The 20,713-nt window shown below is 41.0% G+C and overlaps 1 protein-coding gene across 2 annotated transcripts in view; it reads left to right on the plus strand.

The window, feature by feature from the left end:
- CCDC186 (coiled-coil domain containing 186) overlaps window positions 1-20,713 on the plus strand; it is a 57,308-nt gene that overhangs the window by 32,038 nt on the left and 4,557 nt on the right. The window contains exons 6-15 of one of the 2 annotated variants that reach the window (XM_045024644.1): window positions 1,494-1,613; window positions 2,947-3,072; window positions 3,432-3,530; window positions 4,848-4,934; window positions 5,611-5,753; window positions 12,881-13,136; window positions 14,261-14,450; window positions 15,978-16,058; window positions 17,396-17,606; window positions 20,226-20,445. In XM_045024644.1, the coding sequence (XP_044880579.1) occupies window positions 1,494-1,613; window positions 2,947-3,072; window positions 3,432-3,530; window positions 4,848-4,934; window positions 5,611-5,753; window positions 12,881-13,136; window positions 14,261-14,450; window positions 15,978-16,058; window positions 17,396-17,606; window positions 20,226-20,445 (1,533 nt within the window). The remainder of the gene's footprint in view (window positions 1-1,493; window positions 1,614-2,946; window positions 3,073-3,431; window positions 3,531-4,847; window positions 4,935-5,610; window positions 5,754-12,880; window positions 13,137-14,260; window positions 14,451-15,977; window positions 16,059-17,395; window positions 17,607-20,225; window positions 20,446-20,713) is intronic. The other variant, XM_045024645.1, reaches the window with a different exon arrangement.

Consider the following 20,713-nt stretch of genomic DNA (forward strand, 5'->3'; position numbering starts at 1 on the left):
ATGGATTTGATCATGATCATTGGTTCAAGCAATTATTGTTCACAAGAGGAAGATCAAAAAAACCCATCTTATTGAAATTTGAGAACTTTGGTTCCTGGAGCATAGTTTTTATGTATGTCATTGCCATTCCTGCTCCTAAGAATTAAACAGATTGGAATAGACAGCATGACCTGTTCAGGTCGGCAAAACAGACCCACCAGCTACGTTTTAACTTCTGGCTTAACAGTCAGGACAACATTGCTTGGAGACTTATATTATAGTTCAGAGTGGTAGCCATGTTTGTCTGTATCAGCAAAAAGAACGAGGCGTGCTTGTGGCACCTTAGAGACTAACAAATGTATTTGGGCATAAGCTTTCGTGGGCTAAAACCCACTTCATCGGGTGCATGCAGTGGAAAATACAGTAGGAAGCTTTTGCCCAAATACATTTGTTAGTCTCTAAGGTGCCACAGGTACTCCTGTTCTTTATATTAGAGTGATTCTGCTGCCCTCACATGGTGCTTTTGTAAACCTGTTTCAGTTAAGGTAGATCTGTTACTTCAGAAATACTATTTGGCTGCTGGGATTGTATTATAATGCACAGGTTTTTTAATTGAAAATATTAGTTTGTAGCTGTGGGTATCTAAGGTTATCTCAGTAATATGCTTAGCTGATTAATACCACTTGATGCTCACTTGAAGAAAAATAGAGTAGTGGTTTGTGTGGTGTACATTTATTGGCCAACAATCACTGTTGCCCTTCACCTTGTGTAGTCATTTACATCAGTGCAAAGTGTGTCAAACAATAGCAGTCTGATTCAATAGTGTTTTACACCCACTTTGGACTGATGTAAATGACTATATTTAGGTGCAGCCTAATGATACCCGACCCATTATATCTGGGCAGTTGGCATTTTGTTATTCGAACAATTTACACTTTTTCCCCCCCAATAATTGTCCATTTAGTCACATATCCAATTTACACAATGCTTCTGTCAGACTACCCACAAAAGTTAGTAAACCTCACATTTTCTGCTATATCCTCCTACAGTTTGACTCCCTTCCAGCCCCAAAACCTGCATCTTTCCCTTAAGCCTGCAAAAAGAAAAAGGGGCTTTGCCACTTGTCCATGTCTACTCTGTCATGGATCTATGCAATTCCAGTCAAAAGAGTCTTCCTGGAAAACAGTCTGCTAGAAACTGTCTCAGAATTAATCAAGGTTGCTTCAGCTAGAACATCTCCTCTGATCACAAGTGTGGCAATACCACACGTGGACAGAGAGGCAGTCTCCCTGGGAGTCCAGACATAGATAATTAAGGCTTTAAGACCCAGTCCTGTAAACCCTTAATGTGGCTAACAGTATGCAGTTTTATGCAGGTTCGGGGCCTTATAGATGAAAAGCTGTACTTATCACTCATGTCTGAGTCTAATTCTATAGCTGTATAAAAATCGGGATTTTAAATCAATAAAATGTAATCTGTGGATGTTTGTTGTTGTTGTTTTTTTCTTTTTTTAGGAAGGTGAAGCCACTAGATTCAACCGAGAAATAGAAAAATTGAAAGAAGAAATCAGTTCTCATGCCATCAAAGTAAAATGGGCCCAAAACAAATTGAAAACTGAAATGGATTCACACAAGGTTAGTAAAGCAATACCATGAAGTAAGATTGTAATGAGTCCAATATAGTTACTACGCCATTTTCTTGCTTAGTAGTACTAAAATTGATAAAAAAATCGTTTATTTTTTAACTTGGCAATCTACAGATGGATTTTGGAATAGTACTTTAAAGATAGTGATATTGAAGTGGAAAATGTGAAAGGATGATAGAATATATCAGTGTTTCTCAACCTGGGATGAGTTTAGGGTGCAAGTGCAGGGCCAATGTTAGGTGGTGGCAAGCCAGGCAATTGCCTGGAGCCTCACGCCACAAGGAACCCCGTGAAGCTAAGATACATGCTTCAGTCCCAGGAAGCAGGGTTTGGGCTTGGTCTTAAGCCCACCACCCAGGGCTGAAGCATGTAATTTAGCTTTGCAGGGCTCCCTGTGGTGTCCTAATGCTGGTTCTGAGTATTATTAATTATTTACTTAATTATATTTAAGGTAAGGAGTTACAATTTTTTAAAGTTTTAATAGTGAGGCAGCTTTTATTTTATTTATTTATTTTTAAATCCAAGGGGGTTTGCCAGCACAAAAGATTGAGAAACACTGGAATATATCCAAGGTGATTTATGCTTTACTCTGATTTGCAAAAGTGCTTTGAATTCAGTCTGTCATAACACAGTGTGAGTGACACACCCTACAATCCTTGCTAAGAATTTCTTCTCTCACTTTTCCTGAACAAGTCAGTTCAGAATGTGTGCACGGTCTAAATCACAAACTGTAACAGTCTGATTGGAAAAGAGGAAAGCAACTGGACAGGGTTCCTTGCACTTGGTTCTCTTTAAATATGTATATTGCAGAAACAGAGAGAGCTGAATTGCCATAAGGACAGAAAGATATGACAACGAGATCCTCGTTCTGAAGAGCTTACAACTGTGTTAGTGAATGAAGGATGGGATGGGAAGTAATAAATTGTTGTGATTGAACAGTGAAGTTTTCAGTTATATGATTTTTGTTTGGAGATAATGAGTCAGCCACTACAAGCCACTTGTTTTTTCAGTGTTACCAAAGGGAGCCTTCAATTTGGCTCATGGTAATATGGCTATAGGAACACAGTGGGGAAAAGCAGATTTTCACTCGAAGTTTTTGAGATGTGGTGTTGCTGTTCTGGAGAGCCATAAACAGATGATTTAACAGTTGGTGGTGCAGCACTTTCTAAGCAAATATTATGACTCTCAATAAAATCATGAGTTGGAAACTCTATTAGAATTGAAAACGTTTTGGTGATCACTCCCTTTTTTTCCCTCTAATTCAGAATCTTGCTCTGTGATACTCTGTAGGTTCAAATAGTTATTCATGGTTTATTTTCTAGGAAACCAAAGATCGACTCAAAGATGCAACCACAAAGTTAACTCAAGCAAAAGAGGAGGGAGACCAAATACGGAAAAACTGCCAAGAAATGATAAAAACATATCAAGTAGGCATACTTTCTCATGAGGTGAAATTAACATGTTTAACATCTGATTTTTTTTTTCTTATTTTCATCTTAAACTGTAATAAAGTAAAAAATTATTGCATGCATGCATGTTACGTGAGCTGTCATGCCATTAAATTTATAAATGTCAATGATTAGAGATAACTTAAAAAAAAATTAGGAAAAAAGTGAAATCTTGAGTCAGGTTTCACTGGAGTGCAATGTGTTTTTATATGTTTAAAACTCTACTATCTGTGGTAGTACAAATTACAGATAGTGAAAAAAATGTGTGTCTTCTGTGTTCATAAAATAGATAAAGAGCTTTTTTTTAAGCTCAAATTAATTTTTATTTATTTATTTTGCATTTCTTCCAATTGAACTAGGAGTCAGAAGAAATTAAATCAAATGAATTGGATGCAAAGCTCCGAGTAACAAAGGGAGAACTAGAAAAACAAATGCAGGAAAAGTCTGAGCAGCTGGAGGTAAACTGTTGATGATGATAATAATAATATTATTTATTATAGGCAGTACGACTAGGATCTGTTAACACTAGAGTACACTCCCTTTCAGAACCTGGCATTAAACCTAGGATTCCACAGGCCTTGTCTACACTTACCAGGGATCGATGCTGCTGCGATCGATTCAGCGGGGGGTTGATTTAGCGGGTCTAGTGAAGACCTGTTAAATAGATTGCAGAGCGCTCTCTGGTCAACTCCAGTGCTCCACCGGAATGAGAAGAATAAGGTAAATCAATGGGAGACTGTCTCCTGTCAATGCAGCATGGTGCAGATACCGCAATAGGTCGACCTAAGCTATGTCAACTCTAGCTATGTTATTCGCATAGCTGGAGTAGTGTAACTTGGGTCGACTTACCTCAGTATTGTAGACAAGGCCCAAGTCTTAACATTCCTTTTCTGTCTAACAAATAGCTATGGAACCCTCTGGCAAAATGTCTCATCCCCCTCTAGTGGCTGGTCCACCAAGCCTAACAGCTTTCAGCTGCTACCATTTACTGTTAGCTCAAGTGGTAGAGGACTGTTTGTGGATGAAGATATCCCAGTCCTATCTGATGATCCATCTTGGAGTTCAATGAGATTCAACATGATGAAACATCTGGGTTTTTTTTAGTTTTCCTTTTGAAAAAACCCTAAGAAATTACATCCCCAAAAAATGATGTTAAGAGAACATTAAGGTTGCAAAGTCAAGCACAAAAATTAGGAAATGCCAGAATTAAGGTTGTCTGTGCAATTTTAATTTGGCCTCTGGTGCACATGTATTATGATGCAGTCATTAGTTACGTGATCACATACAATTTTTTGCACAGGTCTCTGGGCTGATATTTATTAACTTTTGAGTGCTTGCTTTTGTAACTTTAAAGTTCTTTTAACAGAGTTAATTTGCCTAGAATATTAACTCCAACTGAATAAGAAGTTACATCCACAAAATAACTAAGGATAAATACTTCTCTCCGTGTGTGAGTGTGTGTATAATGTCTTATTATTAGGGTGACCAGATGTCCTGATTTTATAGGGACAGTCCCAGTATTTGGGGCTTTGTCTTATATAGGAGCCTATTACCTTCCACCCCGTCCCGATTTTCCACACTTGCTATCTGATCACCCTACTAACTGTTATGAAGTATACATACTCTGATACCATGGTGATGGGCATGGTAGACCACCCAGGCAGTTAGGCAGGCAGCAAATAAGTTCTCTGTTGGTTGGTGTAGTCTTACAATGGATGAGAGGATCCTATGTCCCCTGAAATGACAGTGTTGTGATGCTTTCTCCCTTTAAAAAGGTACACTATGCCAAAATAAAAGAACTTGAGGACCTGAAGAGAACATTTAAAGAGGGTATGGATGAGCTGCGTACACTGAGAACAAAGGTAACTAAAGATAGATCACCACCATCTGTGTGGGAGTGTTTCTGTATGTACCTCAAAGTGCAATATACGGATCATTGCACACAGATTTTTTTTTCTTCCTAGTAGAGCTGGCCCAGAGGTGTTCTGCCAGCACAATATATTGCCATGTAAGAGATCAGAGTACAGCTGCATTTTGGGAGTGTACTAGAGGTGAGGAAGCGCCACTGATGAGCAACCTGTCTATCAATCTGTTGGCCAGTTCAAGAGCAGCATGGACTAGCTCTGTAGGGAGAAGCATTTAGTTCTTAGACAGCAGCATGGTGACAATGACATGGGTTGGCCTTGGTAACTGTAGGAAGATGAAACTGCAGCTTGGCTTGGGACCACCCATATGTGTGAGTTTATGAATCTTTTGAAGGGGATGGTATTATCCCTACTTAAAGCTTGTATGATGTGACCATTTTTAGAAGCTAATTCTTATAACTGTTATGTTTTTTTATGTGACTGAACTGCTATTTTAGTTTTTGATCTGTGAAATAGTTTTGCATCTGATTTTATACATTGTTCAAAACCAGGGAGGGAGTACTACCATAACTGTGGTTAGAGCTTTAGACCTCGTGGAAGAAACATACTATCTTCTGAAGTTTGACAGGAAAATAACCAATTTACAATTAAGATTATGTTCTTTTGCACTTAGGTAAAGTGTCTGGAGGATGAACGGTTGAGAACAGAAGATGAATTATCAAAGTACAAAGAAATTATTAATCGGCAGAAGGCCGAGATTCAGAATTTACTGGATAGAGTGAAAATTGTAGATAAGCTGCAGGAGCAACATCAAAGGTATAAACTAAAGTTTTTAAAGAATGTATTTGATGATACAGATTTCTGTTTTGGACCTGGAGCATTTCTGTGCTTTAAAAGTGTTGCTGCCTTTACAATGTATTGGACCTGGGGGTGTACTCAGAGAATCTGTATCCTCTCCCAGCTGTAGCGTGTTCCTTGTAGAATCTTTATAAATTATTTAGTCTTACAGGCATCCAAGAGCAATACTTTGAAACCTGACAGTTCTAGGGTTAACTGATAGCTGTAACAAATTACCTTTAAAATAGTACAGGGCAAAGTGTAATCTGTGTGGTAACTCCATTGACTTTGGTAGTGTTCCAATAGGGATGAATTCAGTCGCTAATAATTTAATAGATTTCAGTAAAAGTGACAGATAACGGTGGACAGGGCCGGCTCTAGGCACCAGCCCAGCAAGCAGGTGCTTGGGGCGGCCAATGGAGAGAGGCGGCACGTCCGGCTCTTTGGTGACAATTCGGCAGCGGGTCCCTCACTTCCTCTCAGAGCGATGGACCAGCCGCCAAATTGCTGCCGAAGACTGAAGCGGTGGCAGTAGAGCTGATCGCCATCGCAGCCTTTTTTTTGCTGCTTGGGGTGGCAAAAACTCTGGAGCTGGCCGTGATGGTGGATGGTAATAGATTGTGTAACACTGAGATTTACTGATAGGTGCTCGTTCTACTGTTGACTCTGGACAGTCTCCATTCAGGGAAATCAGCCAATGCTCATTTTATTGAAGGGATTCATGGACTCTAGGACTGGAAGGGACCTCGAGAGGTCATAGAGTCCAGTCCCTTGCCCTCATGGCAGGACCAAATACTGTCTAGACCATCCCTGATAGACATTTATCTAACCTACTGTTAAATATCTCCAGAGATGGAGATTCCACAACCTCCCTAGGCAATTTATTCCAGTGTTTAACCACCCTGACAGTTAGGAACTTTTTCCTAATGTCCAACCTAAACCTCCCTTGCTGCAGTTTAAGCCCATTGCTTCTTGCTCTATCCTTAGAGGCTAAGGTGAACAAGTTTTCTCCCTCCTCCTGATGACACCCTTTTAGATACCTGAAAATTGCTATCATGTCCCCTCTCAGTCTTCTCTTTTCCAAACTAAACAAACCCAATTCTTTCAGCCTTCCTTCGTAGGTCATGTTCTCAAGACCTTTAATCATTCTTGTTGCTCTTCTCTGGACCCTCTCCAATTTCTCCACATCGTTCTTGAAATGCGGTACCCAGAACTGGACACAATACTCCAGTTGAGGCCTAAGAGAGAAATGGAGCCAGTGTCCCCAGTATTTTGGCGGTAGGAAGGGGAGAGGTTGCTGAGCTGGGAAGATCAGCCCTCTCTGAATGTGATGGATAAATTAAAGTATTATAAAAATACAAACTTCTTTAACATATGATGCATTAAATTATTATATTAACTAATACTTATGAGCATTTGTGTCAATAAGAACCCTAGCATCAGTTCAGCTATAACAAATGCCATTGCTTCAAGGAAGTGAAGGAGCAGACAAGCTGATTCTCCTTTCACTTGCACCAGTTTGACAGTGGTGTAGTTTTATTTAACAACTATGTAGCTAATACAGATTTATACCCCTGTAAGTTAGAGGAGACTGTGGCTCACAGACATTCCAGAGCAATGTCTGAGCATAATCATATTTCCATACGGTGAACTAGAGCAAAAACACATACTATCCATTTTCATGGATTCTGACAATGTTGCATAAATGGAGGCAGATGACCATCGTTTAAACAGAAACACGCACATGTGCCTGCGGAATTTGTAAGCAATTTTCATTTGAAGTTGAACAGCATTTCATCAATTATCTGCTTCCTTACGGTTTATACAACTAAACGTTTTCAGTTCCTTATATAGACCTTGGCTCCCATTAACATCTTGGCATCAGTCTTTTCTAGAAAACTTCAGTCAGTCAGTCTGACACCTTCAATTTACACCTCGATCAATATCAGTTATTCCTCAACTACAGGAGAGCTAATACATTTTCCTCCTCCTCTGCTGATGTTTGAACAAATATTTGACTAAGAATTTCATTAGGTTAGATGGGAGGAAGAAGGGAAAGCAGGGCTTTCTAATTATTCACATTTAAATTTACATTAATATTTAGTGTATTTTATAGATACACAGGGCAAAATACACATTGGTCGGTGCTATTAGTGCTTGATCTAGAAGAGGCCAACCCTGCAGTGACAGAAATTGCAGGTGGGTGGCCAGTTGCAGGATAGGGGGCATCTGCTAGCATAAAAGTAGCTAGAGAAAGTTGTAGCCTTGCTCTGAATTTTGTTTTAATCACCTTTGCCGGTGTTTGTCTGAATGGAGGTTGTATAACCACTGCTCTGGTTTGCGAGGGTAGTGTTTTAAATAACACTTGCGTATTCTGTATAATGAAGTTGCTGGCTGCAGGGTATTCTACCCTAACATGCCCAGACTGCTTCATGCCGGCTTTGTGGCCTTTAGGCTTTTTGTTGTTGTTGTTGTTAAGCATAGTGAAACAACACCGTTAGAAATGTGCAGTGGGAAAACAGCCTCCTCCAAAGGGTATGGGAGGAACTGGAAATATAAATGGGTTAATGTAAGGAAAATAGCTGAGTTCAACCTAGTGTACTGCCATAATTCATTGTATGTTTTTCTAAAAGGGCAAACAAGATACTTGGCTGTATTAGCATAGAAGAGAATGAGACAAAAGAGGCAATAAATCATTAACATTCCCCAGCCAACCATACTTTTTGGGGCCACCAAACTAGCAATATGGTCACCATGCTACCAGTTACCATACTATGGCCATAGAGAGGGCGCAGCTTATAGCAGTGTGGATAATGCCAAGTTTGTTATCTAGTTTTATAAGAGTTGGGCTTCATTTTCAAAATTATGAATAGGTGTGGAGAATGCATTTGAGTTCATCCCAAAATGGATCTGCATGATGGCCTAGTGATTTTATTTCTTCTTTAAATGGAGTGTGACTTGGATATCTTAGTTACCTGCAGAGAAATTTCTCAAAACGGGCCTGCGCCTTTTTTGCGATATAATAAGTACATGTAACTTGGGTTGGGGTTTTGACTTGCTCTTTTCTCCCTTACTGGGGAGAGAGGTGGTATTTTTACATTAGTTCAGGTCTTGTCCAAGCTAGATTTCTCTATAGTGACTGGAGGACTCGGGGAAATAATATCACAAATGCAACTCAGAGGGGAAAGGGATATTTAGTATGTTCCTAAAACTTGTTTTTGGCATCACTTTAGCCTCAGTGTCTAACAGGACGTCTTCACTGAAGATTCAGCATCGTGCCCCTTCCATTTAAAGGGTGATTGCACGCAATGCACATGACCTACGGGACAGGGAGGACAGTGAAGTTCTCCATAAAAGGCAAGAAAGAGCAGGCGTGACATTATTCATATTTCTATGATAGAAAACAAACAAACAAAAAAATCCCAAACTCTCAGGCTGCCTTTTTGTATACTAAACAAACAAAAATAAAAAAGTAGTTTTTTAAAAAAATTAATTTAAAAAAAAAAGTAATTTAAAAAAAAAAATCGTTTTGAGGTGTTCTTTAACATGGTGGCTTAGATGCCAATCTCCTGTTGGGATTCTCCTGAACACCTGTATGTTGTAACCTTAGATCTAGTTTTGTAGAACTGAAAAAAAAATCATAAATTGTATTTAATCTGGTATGATAAGAAAAGCAGCGTGGTCAGAGAACATTCCTTAATGCTGAGATCCAATTCCTGGAGGCAGGGAGAAGAAACCAATACTCTGTTGCAGAAGTGTCATGTTGTAATTCTCTCAGTGCCAACCTCCTTCCTACCAGCAGAGGCCTTTAGTACTCTTGTGCTTGAGGGAGTCTTCATTGAGTATGGTGGAGGTTTCTTCCCTTCTTTTTGTAAGGGAAGTATGTGCTGCTGACTGATGAGAAAGCTGCTCTAGTAACCCAGAAAGACAACTCTGCCTTGTTTGAGGTAGCTACATCAGAAATAGAGGTCACATTTTACATTAAGATTCCATTTAGAAATATTTTTACGTATAGTACATACCGGAGTAATGTGTGTCATAGGTGGCTTTATAAATGCATCACTAGAAGGTATTAGATAGCTATAAGCACCCTTTTGGACTCTAAAACAGTCTGAGAATTAACCATATATTAACACATCTAATTATTCATTAACCCTCTGTAAACTATTTATAAATCAAACCTTTGTAGAAAAAAATGTGATCAGAATAGAAAAGTGACTTCTCCTGTGAGAAAGCAAAAGGTGTTTCTATTGAATATACCTCTTAAGAGCAAATTTTTTCATCCCCTTTATATCAAAGAAGAAAGAAGTTATAAATTTGGGACAGGATGATATATTGCTGTGACTTTTCTCCATAGAGGTTAACTGGAAACTCTTGACTAATGTACCGGATGGAAGGAAAGCTGTCTGCTTTGAAAAATCATAATTCACTGTTAGATTTTTGCTTTAGTTGGAATTAGAATGAAATGAAATACTTCACCATGTAATAGTCAGTGACCTAAAATTAGGTCTATCCTAATGTAGAGAACAGCTGATGTCTTAACTAGGTTATTGTGGAGGATTGTTATGGTAATACCTGGGTCTAAAAGAATTGTCAAATACCATATGAACGTGTGGCAACAAATCACTTAGGTAGGATTTAGGTGTATTTGTGGTAACAAAAAAAGCATGAAAAGATTAGGAGGTTTTAACTTACTGAGGATGCATTTATGTAGTTACTAATATTTCCCAAAAGTTTCTGGAAAAAGTTTCGTTACCTATTGATTACTGACATGGCAGGCGAAGTATTGAATTGATATAAATCAGAATGGTCCTGTTCATAATACAGATTCTCTGCTTCCATAAGGAGAAAGTATGAACATTCCTGTAGAAAATTCAAGCTAGTTAACTGGGAAAGACTGGCAAAAATAGTAGCTTATGGGGTTAATTCTGCAAGTTGCTAAATGCCTCCTGCAAAATTCGGAGTGGTTTCACTTCATATTGACTTTAGATCAAGCCCTCTGACTTCACGCAAGTTTTCAAATAGATCGTCTCATTCTATGCTTTCATTAATGGTGACTGATGAGTACTCAACCATCTAGCACAGTCAAGGAGCATATTGTAGTTGACATCTTAATTACAAATGAAAATTAAGGAAAAATGCACCACACCATAGTCCCCCAAAGACTCTAAAGTTAAGCCCAATAAATTGGTTAGAATTGAATTGAGCTACAAAATTTGGATCCAGATTTTTTTTGAACCCACCCTTCCAGACTTCACAAGACACTCGGATCTGGGATTTTGGCATAGTCTTTGTAAAGAATAGGGGTCAGTTGCAAAACTTGGATCTGAATTCAGATTCTAAATCTCCCCAAAGTTTGGGATATCACATTCTGAGGTTTTGGTTTAGACATGTGCATGCAAACCTTGCTGCGCTGTGGCCTACAGAATAGGCAAGGCTAGTCATGGGAGCTAGGCTAGGGGTCATGGAGAATGCACTGGATTCATCTTATCTTCCAGGCATCCTCTGCCACGTTTCTTATGGAGCCCCTGCGGTGCTTTGAAACTGGGAGAACACTTTGGCAGGGGGAGGCAGCCACTTGAACTCTGATGGGGTGAATCCCCCATCAGGGTCGACGTAGTATTGTATTACTGTTATGAAATGGAATTTTCAAATTCATATAGCATTCAGACTCCTACATTTACTAGTCGTTATCAGGGATATGATACTCCTGAGGGCATTCTGCACCAAAAAATTAAAAATTCTGTGCTCAATATTTTAAAATTCTGCAAAATTCTGCAAGTTTTATTTGTCAATAAATACATGCAGAGGCTCCAGCATGGCAGTGGGGAGTGCAGGCCACTGGCTGCACGAAGGTGGGAGATCACCCTGCAGCCTCTCCACCACCCACCCACCCACCCCGGGGACATGGACTCAGTGGTGAGGCTGCACCCGAGCCTGACACAGCACAAGGCCTAGGCCTGCCACCAAAACACCGTGGGGCCCTGGCCCTCTGCGCCAGGCGCACCAGCTGTGGGGCAGGCAGGCTCAACCAGACAGGATCTAAGTGTGGGGGGGCTCAGTGTGGGAGATCCAGGTGTGGAGTGAGAGGATTCTGTGTGGGACAATCTGGATGCAGGCAGCATAGTGGGGAGTCTAGGTGTGGGGGGGATCTGGATGCAAAGAGGCTCTGGGCGGGTTCCGAATGCAGGTACAATGGGACTCTGCAGGGGCTTCCAGGCAAAAGTGTTGGGGCTCAGTGGAGGGGTGTGGGTGTGGGGGTCTCAGCAGGGGAGGCTGGATGTGGGGGCGCAGGAGGGTGGGGCTCGTCAGGGTTGGGGTTTGAGTGCAGGGAGCTCAGTGGGGGGTGGTCTGGGTGCACGGGGCTCCAGATACAGGGGTTGAGGTTCAGTGTGGTGGGTTCGAGTATGGAGGGCTAAGGGGGTTCTGGGTGTACGGGGTGAGGCTTGGCAGGAGTGTCTGGGTATGGGAGGTCTGGATGCATGGGGATTGGGGAGCAGCTCCACGTACAGTGACCCCTCCCCCTGCAGCTGAGGAGTGATGGGGGCAGGAAGCATGGGAGGATGCTGAGCTTTCTGCAGCTGGGGGAGGTTTCTGGGGGTGGGTCTGACACAGGCCCAGCTGCTCCTTGCAGGGGAAGAGGAAGTCTCATCCTCTCCTGCCTCCAGCCCAGTCATGACTAGCAGCTGATCCCGGCTCAGGGTAAGAGCCACTGGCTGGGGTGCCCCAAACTTGCAGTGATTTACCTCTCCACTGGCTGCTCCGGGTGCCTGAAATGATGTACCTGTGCATCTAGGGAGTGGTGCGTGACTGCTCTTTCAGCTTCTCTTTGCTTCCCTGTTAGAAAATCATCTTTCTGCAGGAAAGCAAAGAAATTTGTGGGGGACATGAATTCTGTGCATGTGCAGTGGCACAGAATTCCCCCAGCAGTAATATGATTGGGATCACTAACAGCTTGGAGATAAGAAATACTTTTCAGATGTTGTTACAGATATGAAATGGCTGTAGTTAGAAAGCCATTTCATATCTGTGATAAATATTTAGTATTTTCACATTTGATGTATTTAAGCACAAGTCACCCCTAAAGCATACACTTGTTTTGGTAGAGATGAACAAGAAATCGACACCTTGAAGGAAGAACTGGATAGTCTGAACTCTCTGATTACTGATCTCCAAAAAGATATTGAAGGCAGTCGGAAAAGAGAATCTGAGCTGCTTGTATTCACTGAAAAACTAACTAGTAAGAATGCACAGCTGCAGTCTGAAACCAACTTCTTACAGACCCAGCTCGATAAGCTTACCTACAGTGAAAGAGAGTTACAGAGTCAGCTGGAACATGTGAGACAGACTAAAGATGATCTGGTGAGTATGACATGCAGATGGATTTTGTACTAATAGATTATCTGATCAGGGCTGGATTAATGCAAAGGCTCAAAGGTCTGTGCCAAGGCTCCAGCTCCTGCAGTGTCATAGTGAGTGCAGAATTTCAGCTTTCGTTTAAAAAGTTAGTTTCTAGCCCTTGTGGTTGTGAATAAAAGCTTGGAAATGTGATCTGAATGTAACCGAAAACTTCCGCCTGAGCCTGCAGACTCCACAGAACCATAGCTCTGATGTGTGAACTGCCCTGTATGTGTCAATGGAAGACCCATTGCTCTTGGAGAGGGACCCTGCTGCTTCTCCTGCCTTTCTAGGAGGCAAGAGTTGACTTCAGCTCTCGTCATTTAGGTAGATGAAGGATGGGGTCTCAGCACAGAAGTAGGGCAGTGGTGGTGGAGTCATAGCAGGGGGCCAATGTCACAGCATGCCCAGGGCCGTGGATTGCCTTAATCCAGTTTTTATACCCAGCAGGATTTAACTCCCACGTGAAACTGACTTCTGCAAATCATTCATGTTTAAAGAACTTGTTTGTCATATGGAAGACTAGAATTCTTTTAGGCTCCTCCCATTGTCCAGAGGTACTCCTGTAATATTTAGCCGTATAATTTAAATAGGCCCACTTTGACTTCAATCGGACTACACCCTTGTGTAAGCATTTGCAGGATTGCAGCTTGATTTTGTGTATCAAGTGTACCACAACTGGAGGTCCTTTCGTAAAATGACTTTTTAAAATCAACCTGGAGCAGCCTTTGTGCTTGTATCTGCATTCTCCCATCAACTGTAAGAATAATTTTGTGGCTATAATAAAAATTATTACTAATAGCCTCGTGATGATGATAGGTTGTTTTCACATATATTTTGAAAAGTTACAAACTGGATTATTTTTGGAGCTTAAATCGTATTCTGTACTGGGCTAAATTCTGGAATAAGTAGTATACCCTGTTTATTCCCTTGGGCTATCCCGCACTGGTGGTATTGGGCTTGCTTAATGGTTCATAAAATGTGAGCTTCTCAGATGAAGGGCAGGTGCAAAGCAGTGGTGATGTTGACGTTAAGCATATGGTTATGTCTAGTGATTTTAGATGATTTTTTTTTTATTGTAAATTCAGGCAAACAAACTGCAAAAGGAGGAAGAACTACGCAAACATGAAGTCCAGACCCTGCAGACAGAGTTGGCTTCTCAACAGAAAGAGCAAACAGCACTGAACACCCAAGTAGATGAATTAAAAGACGAGTTAGTTACTCAAAAGCGTAAACATGTGGCAAATCTTAAAGACCTCACCAAGCAACTTCAGCAAGGTTGAAACTTTTTCCCCCCCCCTCCTCAGATCTAGTCCTGTGTCCACTAGAGTAGTTGTTCTCAGTCAGGTGTCCGGGGGCACCCTGGGGGACCGCGAGGAGGTTTCAGGGGATCTGCCAATCAGGGCCAGTGTTAGACTCGCTGGAGCCCAGGGCAGAAAGCCGAAGCACCACCTCATGGGTCTGGAGCCCAGGACCCTGAGTCCTGCCACCCAGAGCTGAAGACGAAGCCTGAGCAACTTAGCTTTGCAGGCCCTCCCATGGCGTGCGACCCCAGGCAGTTGTCTTGCTTGCTACCTCCTAATGCCAGCCCTGGCTTTTATATGCAGAAAACTAGTTGTTGTGGCACAGGTGGGCCATGGAGTTCGTATAGCATGTTGGGGTGGGGAGCTCTGAAAAAGATTGAGAACCCCTGCGCTAGAGTGTACTAACAGTCCTCCTCACTCCCAGCATACACTGTTAGAGAAGGATTCCTGCCTGCATCCGTATATTCTCTTAGTGTGCAATCCTTGCAGGCCTTCTTTGTATCAAATAGGAGATTTGTGGATGGAGGGCTTGCCAGATTGGGTCATTAATTGAATCTCATAGGCAGTAAATTGCTTGCACGTTGCGTGTGTAATTTTCAAATTAAAAGGATTAAAATGTAAAAGTACTGGAAGGGATCTACACATTCTTGGTATTCAGCTAAAAGGATATTCTGTGAAGTCAAATGGCATGTGACAATTGAGACTTCATCCATGGTAACCAGATACATGTGATTCCTGATCACTATACAGAAGGCTATTTAAGATGCATCAGAAGCTTTCTAAATGCCTGCTGTAGCCAGAATTGTTGGTGGTGGCATTTGTTATTTAATTTTAAGGAAGTGATTTATCTGTTTAAATGTATAAATGCATAGAGACTGATTATTAATTTTGTAGTTTCGGGAAGTTAACATTTATAATTCAAAAGTGCACGTGCTCTGAATTTAGAGTGCAGTTTGGCTTAATGAGGTGTTTGGAATTTAGGTGAAACCATAACTGTTGTGTACTATTCATATATTGGGAGAGGACATTCTGTTTACCTTCTTATACAGGTATGAACACACGAGCTCATATTTCTTCTCCCAGCACTATTCAACATCTGGGCACAGACACTGCTGTCCGCTCCCAGTAGTGATAGCAGTCACGGAGTAACTGATTTCCAGAGAGCAGAGCTGTTACACATTACTCATTAGCTATTTAAATAGCATGCCATATCAATAATAAAGCATGGCTTAAATATTAGCTCAAGACAACCCAGCACATGTTCTGTGTTACCTCTTCACTTGAGGACTGGTCCAAAGCCCATGGACTTCAATGGGCATTAGACCAAGCACTTAGTAATGTTCGCATGGTTTGTTAGTCACTAGTATTCTCACATGTATGATTTGGCAATTAAAGAAAACTGTCTCAGCTCCTGGTGGATTGGGGTGGTGTGTATGTGTGGGATCCATTTCCTTAAGATTTTTTCCCCATTTTGGTAACCCTCATAATGCTCTCTTATTAGCACGAAGGAAATTGGATCAGATTGAAAATGGCGGCTGTGATAAAGAAGTTAGCAGTATGGGGAGTCGTTCCAGCTCATCAGGTAATATAACAACCAACAATTCTGCCTTCACTGTTCAGTTTTCAATAACTCAAACTTATTTTACTGGCACAGATTTAGGGTGTTTGTTTTTTTAATAGTTATTGGTTATTTCTGTGGATTATGTACTTCTGAACAATGCTCTTGTTCACTTCAACAAAACTTTCTCCTGTAGAACACCAGGACTTATGGAATATTGTCAGTCTTGGTGGCAAAAGTCCTGAGGTCCATTTTCATTTGCTATCCCCCTTTTTCTTTGAGGCTCAAGATACATAGACCTGATAACTGCAGTGCTTGCCCATATGAGTAATCCTTAACTAAAAGTCAATGTATGTATAACTGAGAGAAAGGAATATCTTTCTTATGTTGCAAAGTCTGGGGAATTCATTGAGGTTCAAAAACTTAATATAGATCTAGGGGTCTCAGGCCTAATAATGGCACTTGTTAATGTAATTGAAGCCATGTGTTCTTATTATAGACATTCTAGTTTGTTTTTACTCCTGTCTTTTTTAACTTGCTGCAGAGGTACCTTAGATGACACTTTTAAATGTAGCCAAAGGCAAAACAAAAATCAGTAGTTGCCTCCATTATTGTTTAATTAATTGCACTAATTGACAATTGACACTGTGTAAATGGTAAATCAGCTGGCATATTTACAGGCATCAGTGTGCTTGTGTAAAATTTATTCCTTTATTGTTCTACCATGAAGAAAAAAAAATTTCTGCAGTATCATTGGCATTTATTTACCTGATCAATATCATCTTGTTTTAAAATATGTTAATTATCAGAGTTGATGTACCTTTAGTCCATAAGGTTGTGTTTGAGATATGTAGCCCTTTCTTTTCCCTTCGTAATCCTTCTCCACCCCGTCACTTTTAAAGTTGCTTCCAGAGCTTCTTTGTACTTTTCCTGCTATCAACCTGAAAGGGGTTAACCCTGCAGCACTCTTGTATGTAATAGTTTCACTGGTCTATACAGAGTTTTTTGGTAAAGGTTTAACTATATCTGTTTAGAACACAATACAATTGAGCTGATCCAACTCTCTAGCATGGGCAGAGTTATATCCATATAAAGGTTCTTGTACAGAAATAGGCTATATACTGATGGAAGCACCTTTATTCCAGTATAGCTGTGTTCACATTGAGGGGTTTACCATTGTCTGAACCTATATAGTGAAAATGGTACTAGTTACGTGCAGCCACTCCATGAGTAGCTAAACGAGATCAACATTTTATTAAGAAAATATTTGGGCACAGTCTGGAGCTATTGCTTTTGTGATGAGATGGAATAGTGTACTTGGCAACTGTGTATGTTCTAATAAACCTGTGACTGTTTGGTAGGGTCCCTTAACGCTCGAAGCAGCAACGAAGATCGCTCGCCTGAGAATACTGGATCTTCAGGAGCTGTGGATAGCTTCCCAGAAGTGGACAAGGCTGTCCTGATTGAGAGAATAGTAAGACTACAGAAGGCTCATGCTCGGAAAAATGAAAAGATGGAATTCATGGAAGATCACATTAAGCAACTGGTGGAGGAAATCAGGAAAAAAACCAAGTATGTATGACATTTGGATCACATAGTCTTGGCTCTCAATTACTGCCCTGCACCAGAACACTCTGACTCTTACGTAACGCACAAAATTAACTTGATAGAAAAATGTTAAATGATAAAACAACTGCAACCACAGCAGACCTTATTTTCACCTTATTTTCTGTGAACAGCCACTACACTCCGCAGCACCAAATGGAAGGCCCTGAATCTGTGACTTAGTCTCATTTGCTCCTTGAACTTGTGCTGCAGGCTCTCACCCTGCCAACGGTGCCTCTCTCTGCTTTAACAGTGACGCCCTCTGGCCGTTTGAGGTGTGACACTGGTATAGAGAGTCACGTTCTTCCCTCTCAAAAAGATGCTGCTTGTGATGCATCACTTCTATGCTGAGAGGTCCCCTGTTGATGCAGAGGCTAGTAGAATTCCTGATGGGAGCCTTTGGATGCAACTGTAATACAAATAATAAATAACTGATGCCTAGTGTAATAAAATATCTGAGCCAAAGCCCGTCCATCTTTAGTATACGATATAAGCTTTCTCTTCTCCATGCCGTGCAGGCTATAGGATCTCCTATCACTTAACCTACTGGCTAGGTTCCTGTCTAAGGTCTGCTTGTTCAGTATTGCTGGGGGTCATGGGGAGGACTCTCCTTTTTTGAAGGAATGTTTGCTATTAAATCTAACCATTATCACATGCACTCATCTATTATGGTGATGCCATCTCATGAGATGGTGTCTCATAAAAGATCATTGCTTGTGAGCTCCCTGGGGTAGGGACCCTCTGTCGTGCTAGTACAGTACCTTGTAACACAGGGCCTTGATCCCTCACTGGGTTGCTTAGGCACTAAAATCGAAATGCTAAACAAGCTGGCTCATTCAGACTGTAACAAAGCCAAACAATTAGTAATAAATTTGGCACTTCAAAAACATACTAAAAACAAGTAATGTGTTTGGTGTCTCATGTATAAAAACACAGGCTGTTCTGAAAAGCAGCCATGGTTTAAAAGTGACTAATTCGGGAAAAAAAACTTTCAGAAACCTAATGCAATTTTCTGACTCTCAGTAATTACTGCCTTTCATGTAAATTGAATCAGCGCAGATTCATTCTGAGCAAGATGGACAGTGCTCACCCAATAAGCAGCTACTCAGTATTTTATTTTATCCTCTCTCTTCAATGAGTGGCCCTAGGCCTTATTTACTGCACAATATTCAAACCCTGCTCTGAAGATGCAATTGTTAATTTCCTCATTAGCTTTTCTAAGGGGCTCGTCACTACAGTAGCTGAATACTTCATAAAACGCCAGTGTGTTTTTACAATATCCCTGTGAGAAGAGGGGATATTACCCCCCTTTTACAGATGGGAATTGAGAGCAAGGTTGAAAGTGCCTACTGTCTTAGTGTCCAATTTGAAAAGTCAGGCCCGAGTGTTTGAGTACTCAGCATTATATAGCACTTTATACATTCAAAATACGGCCACTAGTGACTTCAGTTGCAGTGATGAGTGGTCAACATTTCTGCAAATCGTCTCACATAGAGTATCCAGGAAATGAGGAACACACGATTTCACACATCTGTGAAAATTGTGATTAAATGATTTGCCCCCCATCACAAAAGAACTCTGTGGCAGAGGTAGGGTATCCAGTTATCCAGGATAGCATTCAGCTGCCTTACCTATGACACCATCTTCCTGTCATCCCTTGCCTCATTCACTGCACACCTTCCAACTTCACCAGACGAGGCAGGGGTCTCCTTAACTACACAGCTCTTATTTATCTCCAGAACAGCTCTATCCTGTGCACACAATGAGGCAGGGGCCTGTGGAAAAGTCTTGTGATCATGTAATTAAAAACTACATTATAATGCATAGGCAGAAGGGGGTTGAATTACATTTGCACAGCTTGCAACTTTGGGGGATTTGTGCTTTTGAGTCACTCAGATGCTTTGCAAAATCCCACTCTTCAATTTTTCTGCTAATAAAACTGACAGAACCTTTTCTGGAAATACTTTGGATTCTAGTCAAACCACATAATAAGGTTCTGTCTCCAAGAACTGTTACAGTTGCAGTTCACACCCTTTTATTATTTATTTGCTTTTTCTAGCATCTGGGTGTCCCACTCACAGACCAGGACCTCATTGTGCTAGGTGCTGTACAAATACAAAAAACAAAGATGGCCCCTTTCCCCAAGGAGCTTAGTCCTTTGCCAAAGTCATGGCCTTCAGTACTGGGGTGGTTTTTTGTTGCTAAGTGTACTCTTGGGGTGAAATCCCAACCTCACTGAAGGCAGTGGGAGCTTTGTTATTGACTTAAATGGGAGTTAGGATTTCACCCTTGGTCTCTCCTTATGGGTGGAGCCTGGAAATCTTTATTTTGGGTGATGTTTGCTGTTAATGTGTGGAAAAAGGAGATGAATCGGGAGGTGGGGGGGCAAGAAATGGCTTCAGCCATCTCCCCATCTGATTACACCCTTCTAAGTCTGGAGTTTTGTATCCCGGTTTTGCTCTTGAGATCATGCATGTGAAGATCTATTTTGTTGTAACCCAAATATAGTATAGTACAGGATTCTTTGTAGGAAGTATTTATAACTCAACACCTGCAGTTTCACTCTGATTTCTCTTCTTTTTCCAGAATTATTCAGAGTTACATTTTGCGGGAAGAAGCTGGCACGCTGTCCTCAGAAGCCTCTGACTTTAACAAAGTCCATTTGAGCAGGCGTGGTGGCATCATGGCATCCCTGTATACATCGCATCCCGCAGACAGCGGGCTCACATTAGAACTCTCGCTGGAGATAAATAGGAAGCTACAGGCTGTGCTAGAGGATACTTTATTAAAAAATATTACACTGAAAGTGAGTATCTATGATAGCCTTTCATTCTAGGAGTCAATTTTTTTGCTCTTCTGAAATAAATACTGCCCTGAACGCAAGTATCAAAAAAGAGGTCTCTTTAGAGATTAAGTCACTATGGTTTGTCTTGTAATATCAATAGCACTCAATGAAAGCAAAAATATGCTCCAGAGACGCATGTTCTGATTTCTGTACAGGTTGGGGTGTGTGTGTGTGTAATGGGGATGATTCTCCTACCACTAGGCTCATGACTAACAATTAGTAAGGAATG

The sequence above is a fragment of the Mauremys mutica genome, chromosome 7 (genome assembly GCF_020497125.1).
Source record: "Mauremys mutica isolate MM-2020 ecotype Southern chromosome 7, ASM2049712v1, whole genome shotgun sequence".
Lineage (NCBI taxonomy): Eukaryota > Metazoa > Chordata > Testudines > Geoemydidae > Mauremys > Mauremys mutica.